Here is a 10,240-nt window from a genome sequence, read left to right as displayed (position 1 = left end):
CCAGTTTGACACATTCTGTCATTGATAGATTACACACACGATAGATAATATTCATTAATCTTAAATAAATGATTTATTATGAATCCCTACTTTTCACTGTCGTGTTAAGTTATTTTGTATTTCGTTAATGAAACTGAACTGTAAGCAAACCATTAATATACATGTAAAATCAATTAAAAAAACTTGTGAATAACTTGCTTAATACTGTATAACACCATTATTATTATTAAATTCACAAGCATGTCCTCAGTGAGGACAGGAACAGGAAGACATCATCACTGCACATGCCACTCAGTTGGACTCCCTTACTCCTTCACTTATGAAGAGCAGCTCTTTTTGGGTGTAACTGGGACCTAGAGTACAGTTTCGTTCCACCTCATGTACCACGTGATGTGAATGACAATAAACAGGAGTGTAAAAATAGAAAAGTCCAGGTGAAAAAACAGGAATAGTTTTAAGAGTGAAAGGAGCAGGTTTTGGTTACAAACGTTAGAACAAAACGGCAAACATGACCAAGAAAATAAAAACCACATCTTTCAGACACTGCCCCCTTGTGGCAGCAACATGCTATTACAAGTGGGTGTGTTTGTGAAGCACCTCCAGAAGATGCAAAACTTTTTATTGAAATAAATTTAAATGCACGAATGTTATTCACCCAGTGTTTTTAATCTGTGCGTGAATCGTATTGAAAGTCCCCTTGACAGCCACTAAGATGTTGAATTATGCTGTATTTTCTAATCTAAGAAGGGAATATATATTGATAGTGTCGTCATTGGAAACATTTAATCTTTCAATAGAAGTCTCTAAAACCAAAATATAAACTACTGAGCACAGAAGAAGTATTTTTTTCCTATAATCTATTGTCTCTATTATGCCGTTTCAAAATATTCAGAGGAAGAGGCGAGTCTCGATTCCGCTGCGTCCACTGGAAGAAACGACGGTCACGTGACCCCTGACGTCAGCAACGACATGGCAGCCTCCGGTTTTGTGAACTGATACACGGTCCGAGCTGGTAAACAAAAAGTGCTTCGATTTTTACAGCGAGAACCGGTTCCCCAAAGGCACAAGCAGCGGGTTAGTATTCAGTGTTTCACTGCCTGAACGTGTGGGGCTCTTTTAATTCAGCTAGCGGGAGTTTGGCGTGAAAACAGACGGCGCTTCAGCAGCATGTCGAGTCTGTTTCCCGACGAGGCAGAAACATTTAGCTGCCGTCTACATCTCTGCATGAAAGCCACAGTAAAGGCCTTTACCTCGGCCTGTAAAACCTGCTGATAGCCGCTACCACATCCAGCAACAAATTCAAAGGCGAGACTGAATAAATTAAGTTTGTTTGTTCGATATTGTACGTGCACAGACATACGCCCACAAACGAACGTGCTGCGGTTTCTAGTTTTTTTCTTTTTCTTTTTTTAATCAACAAAACAATAGTAATTATTTTAATCGAGACTGCTTAAGCAGTTATCGAATCACAAATTGAATGACCGTGATTCATTTCATGCCAACTTGTAAACAACATCGCATGCAGAGTTTTCAGCCAATAGGAGAGCTCATCGATGCAGAGTGCTGCAACGTGATTGGTCAGTTGTTTACATCATGTTACTCCACACACCTGTCTTTAGAAATATGCATTTAAAATCGCATCATATGTCTTGGCCTTTGTTTTATTATTATTGTTTTTTTATATGTAGAAATTGCGCACATAAATGTCGACTTCAGTCTGTGTGTCTTTTCATCACCCACCATTAAAGGCAACAAGGATGAAAGCGTTTTTCCTTATCTGTGTGTGCCATTAACCGTCAACCATGCGTCTGTTAGCAAAATATCTCATGAATGGATTTTATTGAATTTTTTTGTAAATAACCACAAAATGTACATTTACAACTGATTAGCTGTGGCTGAGTGGTTAGAGCAGTCGTCCTCTATTGCAAGAGTTGGGGGTTTGATTCCACCAGCAGTCGCATGTCCAAGTGTACCTGGGCGAGACACTGAACACCTCATTGCCTCTGATGTGTGACCCATCGGCGTGTGATTTGTTCAATTGTTGTAGAGATGTAGTAGAATGCTGTATGAATGTGTGTGTGGAGGTAAATGAGGGCACAGATTGTGTTGTAAAGTGCTTTGAGTATCTTGATTAGATAAAAAAGGTGCTATATAAGTACAGTCCATTTACCTTTCCAAGCCACTCCGATTCAAGATGGCTTCCACAGCTAAGCAACATTATTAAGCACAATAAATGGCTGTAACTCAGACAATTTTACAGATCTTGAGCTAAAATTTGGTGCAAATGTACCTGAGACTTATTCTCAGCACGTTCTCTGAGCACTAACTGCTCGCACATCTACTTTTATGACTTTGCCATTAACTATTGGAGTCAAATATTTAACGTTTATATCGTATTAATCACTGAATGGATTTCAATCAAACACAGAAAGGAATCATTACTCATTAAGTTTTGGAGTCAGTCCAAATCAAGCTGGCTGCCGCTTCCAATTAATTTAGGCAACAAATGATGTCAACTAAGCCAATTTTCTAGATTTTGAGATATTTGGCATGTATTAGCTGAAAGTCATCAACACGTATTCCAAGCATTAACACGTCCGTCCGTCCGTCCGCCCGCCCGCCCGTCCGTCCGCCCGCCCGTCCGTCCGTCCGTCCATTATCTGTTCTCGCTCCTTCCTTTCAGAGTTGCAGGGGTCACTGGTGCCCATATCCAGCAGTCACTGTGTGAGACGCAGGGGACACCCTGGACAGGTCTCCAGTCCTCCACAGGGACACAGAGATAAACGAGATTCACACAAACTGTTAGAGTATTTTCGGTCAAAGGTTATGAAAGTTGATATTAGTTTAAAACTCTGACGTGAAAGGAAGTGGTCGATATGCATATGCTTCAAGGAATGCAAGGCCTTTTGTTTTTATTTTTATCTTTTAATGTTTAACCTGTCCGCTGTCAGAGTTGCTGAATTGGCACATTATAGCAGGTTCAGACTGGGTGTTGGCTGTGACTTTTGAGCTCAGTGAAGGCTCCAGAGTCAGTCAGCGTTTAGCTCAAGTCGTCTGAATTTGACATGGCTTCCCAGACGTCAGGTAACATGCTGTTAATTAGTGTGTGATTTTAAATAGTACATGTCAGCAGTGGTGTATTTTTTTTAATCCTAATAATTAATATTTAACTGAACTTTCAGAGATCTTCGTGTACTGTAGTTTTCCAAGAAGTTATTTTCATTTACCTTAAATTTATTTGTCTTAGAATTGGTTCACTTTGTTTTCAATGCAGACCCAGCCATGTCTCCAAAGATCACAGGAGAACTACTCCGACTGCTTCGGCAGGCAATGAGGAGCTGTAAATACTTCTCTGAGCCTTTACAGGCCTACATAGTCCCATCAGGAGATGCACACCAGGTGAGTTAAAAACCCTCAACACTGTATGCACATCATGCACGTTCACGTAACTAACCTCTCTGTTCTAACAGCTCAGTTGCTTGCTGTTCGTCGTTTTTTACACAACTGTAAAGTCTGATTTGCGTGTATTCTTCAGACTTTGATTTTTAAATTTAGCCAGCATTCACTTTTGATTTTCACCATAGGAGCTTCCATGTCATGTCCACAGGTTACAACAACTAATGAGTCTGTTCTGCTGAAGATTAGACGCCTCTCTTCAGCTATTTAAAAACCAGAGAATTTGTATTTCCAGCAAAACTGCACTAGTGTGAACGCTTATTGCTGAAGAACCTGCTGAAAAACAGCTGCCATTAGCTTAAAACATGGTGAAACGTAGCTGAAACAAGCTTAAGTTAGCAGAAAAAGGCAGAAAAACACATATTTGTTGTATTTGGTTTAAATAGGCATTAATGAGCACAAAAATGACTAAATTAGCTTTAAAAAAGGTGAAATTAGCAAAGAAACCGCTAAATAGTAGCTACTGGGGCTAACCTGTATAAATAAAGGTTGAATGAATGAACATAGTAGAAAGAAGTATAAATTAGCAGAAGGAAGTGGAGAGATCACAAGTTTGCCTAATTAGGCTGAAAGAAGCAGAAATGATTACAAAAAGTGGAAATTATCTGAAAAAAGCAGAATTTTGCCAAAAACAGCTGAATAGTAGCAAAAAAAAATAGTATAAAGAAGCATAAATGGCCCAAAGGAAGCGGAGAGAGGACAGTTGTGCCCACTAAGGCTGAAAGAAGCAGAAATTAGCACCAAAAAGTAGAAGTAATCTGGAAAAAGCAGAAATCTGCCAAAAACAGCTTAATAGTAGATTTTTTTTAAAAAAAGTAGAAATAAGCTTAAATTACCAAAAGGTGGAGTGAACACAAATGTACCCACTAAGGCTGAAAGAAGCAGAAATGTGCACAGAAAAGATGAAATTACCTGGAAAAAAAAACCTGAAATTTGCCAAAAACAGCTGAATAGGAGCTAAAGAAATGTAGAAAGAAGCTTAAATTACCATAAAGAGTTGGAATGACCACATGTGTACCCACTAAGGCAGAAAGAGGCAGAAATTAGCACAATAAAGTTGGAATAATCTGAGAAAATCTGACATTTGCCAGCTGAACAGTAGCTAAACAAACAGAAATTAGCTTAAATTACCAGAAGCAAGGGGGTAGAGCATGATTTTGCTGAATTAGTCTGAAAAAAGTCAAAATGATTGCAAAAAAATGTGAAGCATTCACACAATTAGGCTGAGGACTGGTCTGACAACCTGTAAACTATATTCTTAGCATAAATCTATCTGCATGTGTTGCTTTATCCTGGGTGCACTAGTAATGTTTTAAAGTTACAAAAAAAATGGACAGCTCAGTTGTACATCCTTGTAGTCATTTTTTCTGCTGCACCTTTTTTTTTTCTTCTGCCACATAAACATGATGTGAGACAAGAACAACAGGTGGTATGTAAAATGTCTAAAGGTTCAGTTTATTCTTACCGATTGTGATGGAAGTTCATGTCCTCCTCTGCTTTTCTCCCCTGCCTGGTTATGTGTCTTCCAGAGTGAATACATTTCACCGTGTGACTGCAGACGTGAATTTATTTGTGGATTTAATGGATCTGCAGGTATGTTTTGTTTCTGTGTGAACAGACGGCAGCGTTCAGGTATATCTCTAAAGTGTGGGATAGGATTTTTCTGTTATTGATAGATCAAACCAGGAACTAGACTACTTCAGTGCTGCGTAGGATGTTCACTTGAAACTATATGTTCTTCTAACTAGGTAGCCTCTTTCTGAGTAATTATCCTAACTGTACAAACTCAACCAACACACAAGTTGTGTGACAGAGAAACTTGTTTGCTCTGCTTTGTTATTCAGGTACAGCCATTATCACAGAGCAGCATGCTGCAATGTGGACTGATGGACGATATTTCCTCCAGGCCAGCCAGCAGATGGACAACAACTGGACACTTATGAAGATAGGTAATGGGTTGTTAAACATCTACGTTTACCTGCATAAGTAAACACTTGATTCAACAACTATTTTAGAGACGTCAACAAAATTAAGTCAGGTCCTCTGGACAGATTTAAAAACTTATTGAAATTATTGATCATGAAGCAGGATATTTTAGAGACACCTCATTCAACAAGTCCATATACGTAGGAATCATCCTGTTTTTAATCTCACTGCTATGGTTAAGATAATTTAATTCAATTCAGTTTATTTATGTAGCACCAAGTCACAACAGAAGTCGTCTCAGGGCACTGAACAGAAACATTCATTTATAAAATAATAATTTTAACATAATTTATCTGAGGAGCAGACTGCTTTGAGTTTAACTCCATCGCAGAACTCTCGTCTTGAGCAAGCATGAAGGCGACAGTGGAAAGGAAAAACTCTCTCATGAGGAAGAAACCTTTAGCAGAACCAGGCTCAGGACAAGCAGCCATCTGCTTCGACCGGCTGGGTTTGAGAAGAACAGATACACAATGGCAGGTCAAGAATCACATGTTAAGATAGAAATAGTATCAAATGAAAAATATAAAATTTTAGCAAATTATTTAAGGAAATGAGGTTAATTTGTCCTCTAGTAGCTATAGGATTTATCAAAAAGGAAAGTCTTAAGTCCAGTCTTAAAACTGGACTATGTGTCAGCCTCATGGACAGAAACTGGAAGTTGGTTCCACAAGAGAGGAGCCTGATAACTGAAAGATCTTCCTCCCATTCTGCTTTTGGAAACTCTAGGAACCACGAGTAAGCCTTCAGTTTGAGAACAAAGTGCTCTGTTAGGAAAATATGGAACAATAAGATCTCGAAGATAAGATGGAGCTAGGTTGTTGAGTGCTTTGTAGGTTAGAAGTAAGATTTTGAATTCTATTAATGTGACACAATTTATCACAAACAATGACTTTAGGGGTGAACTTGACTTTTATTTTGTTAACTTTTTATTTAGTTTTATTTGTAACACAACTTGCCATTGTGCTAAGCAATGGTGACACTCAACTGTATGTTTTAAAATAAGAATATTAACTTTACACAATGAACATTTTAATAACCACCAACAGTGAATTTAGGCTTTTTACCGTTTTCTGATTTAGTGATAGACTCATAACAGAAAATGACCTGGCATCATGCAGCTTTCACAACACTAAACTACACTGTGCCAAGCAAGTGACAAAAAACAAACAAACAACACTTTTTAGTCAGTTTTGTCAACCTGGATGTAAATATTAAAACAAAACAATTTATATGTTCCTGCCTACCTTGGTGCCACAATTTCTACACTTCATAAAGTGTATTCCCCTTTCCTTCACAATCCACTTGGAAAAACATCCATCTCCTTCTCCCATGGTTTCCTTTCCACTATTCCTTCCCCATAACTGATTTGACCATTTTGGTCTATTTTATTTCCAGAAAACTTGTGTTACTTTGCTTCTTCCTCCTTAACACCATCCTTCTCCTTCACGGTGTTCTCTATAACACCATCAGCTGGACTCTTTCCACGCATACAACACAAGACACATATTTTTCTTTGAAATTGGCGAATTTTGCCGAAAAGCGACTAGTTTGCAGGTATGAAGGTGTAACTGATGTGATCAATATTCACATAGGACTGAAGGAGACGCCGTCTCAGGAGGACTGGCTGATCAACGTCTTACCTGAGAACTCCAAAGTGGGAGTTGATCCTTGGATTATTGCTGCAGGTGCGTTAGTGAGATTTTCTCTTTCTTGTCAGTGAGGAGGATTGTCATTTACTTCAGTCTACCACAAACACTGTGCACGTCATGCATCATAAAACAAATAACACAAAGTAAAAACATCACATTGCAGTTGTCAGGTTTTAAATTGGCCTCATGGGAAACAAGAAATTAAACTCATCAGTGTTTCCTTTTGAAATTTCTAAGTAGGAAATTGTGCACACTGAACTGAAACATTTTTAAAACCAAGAGAGAATAACAGGTTTAGCAGTTTTTGCATCCTAACTCTTTGTGCATAAGTCTTGTTCTGTTGTGTTTCAGACCAGTGGAAGAACATGTCCAAGGCGCTGACCAGTGCAGGACACTCACTGGTGGCTGTGCAGGACAACCTGATTGATGTAGTCTGGACTGACCGACCGGAAAGACCAAGCATGCAGCTCCGCACGCTGGGACTAGAATACACAGGTCAGGTCTCACTGCAATGACATCGATTCTGCGTTCACTTAGTTTATAGGAGCAGATGAGCGTTATGTATGAGATGCATTGTACAAAGCTGTAATATTGTTGACAGGTGCCACTGCTCTTATAATTTAAAGATAAATCAAAGTTGATCTTACTGCATTGACCATTCGTGACGACCACTTGATGGCTCTGTCATGCCGCGTTGTTGCTGTTTACCTGCAGGTATTTCCTGGCAGGACAAGGTTACCGCACTGCGAGGCAAGATGACAGAGAGGAAAATCACCTGGTTTGTTGCCACAGCACTGGATGAGATTGCATGTATGTTGTTTTCTAAAATACATCAAGTCTGGTAGTTTCTGTTTCTGTCGTGTAAAACCACTGACATAGAAATACACTGGAATGGCCAAGCATGGCCCAGTCTATGCTAACGGGATGAGAATTTGTGCTGCCATCTTGGTAGGTGCTTCTCAGGATTTTTAATTACTGCCAGCATGGCAGCAGATTCTAGATGGCCAAGAGCAAAAAAAAAAAAAAAAAAAAAAAAAAACTCAACCAAGAAAACCAATGTTTTGCCATTAATTGTTATAATTATAGGAACCTGAAGAACAAAGTACACAGTAGTACTTAATTTACTTACTTAAAGTTTTACGTGCAGTTGTCTGCAAGTTATGATTACTACAGTAGGTACAGTGGTGCTTGAAAGTTTGTGAAGCCTTTATAATTTTCCATATTTCTGTATAAATGACCTAAATCATCAGATTTTCACACAAGTCCTAAAAGTAGATAAATTTATTGATGAAAATGATCCAATATTACATTTTGTGAGTGGTAAAAGTATGGGAACCTCTAGGATTAGCAGTTAATTTGAGGGTGGACTTAGAGTCGGGTGTTTTCAATCAATGGGATGATGATCAGGTGTGAGTGGGCACCCTGTTTGATTTAAAGAACAGGATCTATCAAAGTCTGATCTTCACAACATGTTTGTGGGAGTGGATCATGGCAGGAAAAGATGAGATTTCTGAGGAGCTCAGAAAAAGAGTTGTTGATGCTCATCAGGATGGAAAATGTTACAAAACCATCTCTAAAGAGTTTGGACTCCACCAATCCACAGTCAGACAGACTGTGTACAAATGCAGGAACTTCAAGACCATTGTTACCCTCCCCAGGAGTGGTGGACCAACAAAGATCACTCCAAGAGCAAGATGTGTGATAGTCAGCGAGGTCACAAAGGAGCCCAGGGTAACTCCTAAACAACTGAAGGCCTCTCTCACATTGACTAATGTTAATGTTCATGAGTCCACCATCAGGAGAACTCTGAACAACAATGGTTCATGGCAGGGTTGAAGGAGGAAGCCACTGCTCTCCAAAAAGAACAATGATGCTCATCTGCAGTTTGATAAAGATCACATGGACAAACCTGAAGACTGTTGGAAGAATGTTTTGTGGACGGATGAGACCAAACTAGAACTTTAGTTTAAATGAAAATAGTTCTGTTTGGAGAAAGGAAAACTCTGCATTCCTGCATAAGAACCTTATCCTAGCTGTGAAACATGGTGGTGGTAGTATCATGGTTTGGACCTGTTTTGCTTCATCTGGACCAGGACGGCTTGACATCATTGATGGAACAATGAATTCTGGATTATATCAGAGAATTCTAAAGGAAAATGTCAGAACATCTGTCCATGAACGGAATCTCAAGAGAAGGTGGGTCATGCAACAAGACACTGACACTAAACACACAAGTCATTCTACCAAAGAATGGTTCAAGAAGAATAAAGTTCATGTTTTGGAATGGCCAAGTCAAAGTCCTGACCTTAATCCAATCCAGATGTTGTGGAAGGACCTGAAGCAGCAGTTAATGTGACGAAACCACCAGCATTCAGAGTTGAAGCTGTTCTGTACAGAGGAATGGACTAAAATTCTTCCAAGATGGTGTGCAGGACTGATCAACAGTTACTGGAAACATTTAGTTGCAGTTATTGCTGCACAGGGTGGGGGTCACACCGGACACTAAACAAAGGTATGATCTTTAATTTGAACAGCTCTGGTGGACATTCCTGCAGTCAGCATGCAAATTTCACACTCCCTCAAAACTTGCGACATCTGTGACGTTGTACTGTAAACTGCACATTTTAGAGTGGCCTTTTATTGTGGTCAGCCTAAGGCACACCTGTGCAATAATCATGCTGTCTACTCAGCATCTTGATATGCTACACCTGTGACGTGGATGGATTATCTCAGCAAAGGAGAAGTGCTCACTAACACAGATTTATACAAATGTGTGAACAGTATTTGAGAGAAAAAGGCCTGTTGTGTAAAAAAGATCTTTGAGTTCAGCTCGTGAAAAATGAGAGCAAAAACAAAAAGTTGCATTTTATATTTTTGTTCTGAGTTTATACAGATGTATTTTTATTCAAAGTAATGTACTGTAAAATAACATACACTTTTGTTTCTTTCATTTTTAGGGCTTTTTAACCTCCGTGGTGCAGACATTGATTACAATCCAGTATTCTTTGCATATGCAATAGTAGGGATGAACTCCATCAGGTAACTCCAGCAACAAACTGGTTTGAAACCAATTTAACTTTAATTCTGTTGAATCAAGGTAAATGACTTATTGAGAGAACTGTAATTGTATGTATATATATATATATATA

At 38.9% G+C, this 10,240-nt stretch overlaps 1 protein-coding gene across 2 annotated transcripts in view; it reads left to right on the top strand.

Moving 5' to 3' along the window:
* The first annotated feature begins 960 nt into the window (after nucleotides 1-960).
* Nucleotides 961-10,240, top strand: part of xpnpep1 (X-prolyl aminopeptidase (aminopeptidase P) 1, soluble) — a 25,978-nt gene continuing 16,698 nt past the window's right edge. The window contains exons 1-8 of one of the 2 annotated variants that reach the window (XM_037690326.1): nucleotides 961-1,074; nucleotides 3,275-3,399; nucleotides 4,986-5,049; nucleotides 5,301-5,405; nucleotides 7,035-7,127; nucleotides 7,443-7,586; nucleotides 7,806-7,901; nucleotides 10,049-10,130. In XM_037690326.1, coding sequence (XP_037546254.1) covers nucleotides 3,283-3,399; nucleotides 4,986-5,049; nucleotides 5,301-5,405; nucleotides 7,035-7,127; nucleotides 7,443-7,586; nucleotides 7,806-7,901; nucleotides 10,049-10,130 — 701 coding nt within the window. In that variant the 5' untranslated portion in view covers nucleotides 961-1,074; nucleotides 3,275-3,282. Of the gene's footprint in view, nucleotides 1,075-3,007; nucleotides 3,085-3,274; nucleotides 3,400-4,985; nucleotides 5,050-5,300; nucleotides 5,406-7,034; nucleotides 7,128-7,442; nucleotides 7,587-7,805; nucleotides 7,902-10,048; nucleotides 10,131-10,240 lie in introns of those variants that run through there. The other variant, XM_037690325.1, reaches the window with a different exon arrangement.

Source organism: Nematolebias whitei, chromosome 16, assembly GCF_014905685.2.
Source record: "Nematolebias whitei isolate Nwh7 chromosome 16, NemWhi1, whole genome shotgun sequence".
NCBI lineage: Eukaryota > Metazoa > Chordata > Actinopteri > Cyprinodontiformes > Rivulidae > Nematolebias > Nematolebias whitei.
Note: the sequence above shows the minus strand (reverse complement) of the source record. Positions and strands in the feature narration are given on the sequence as shown.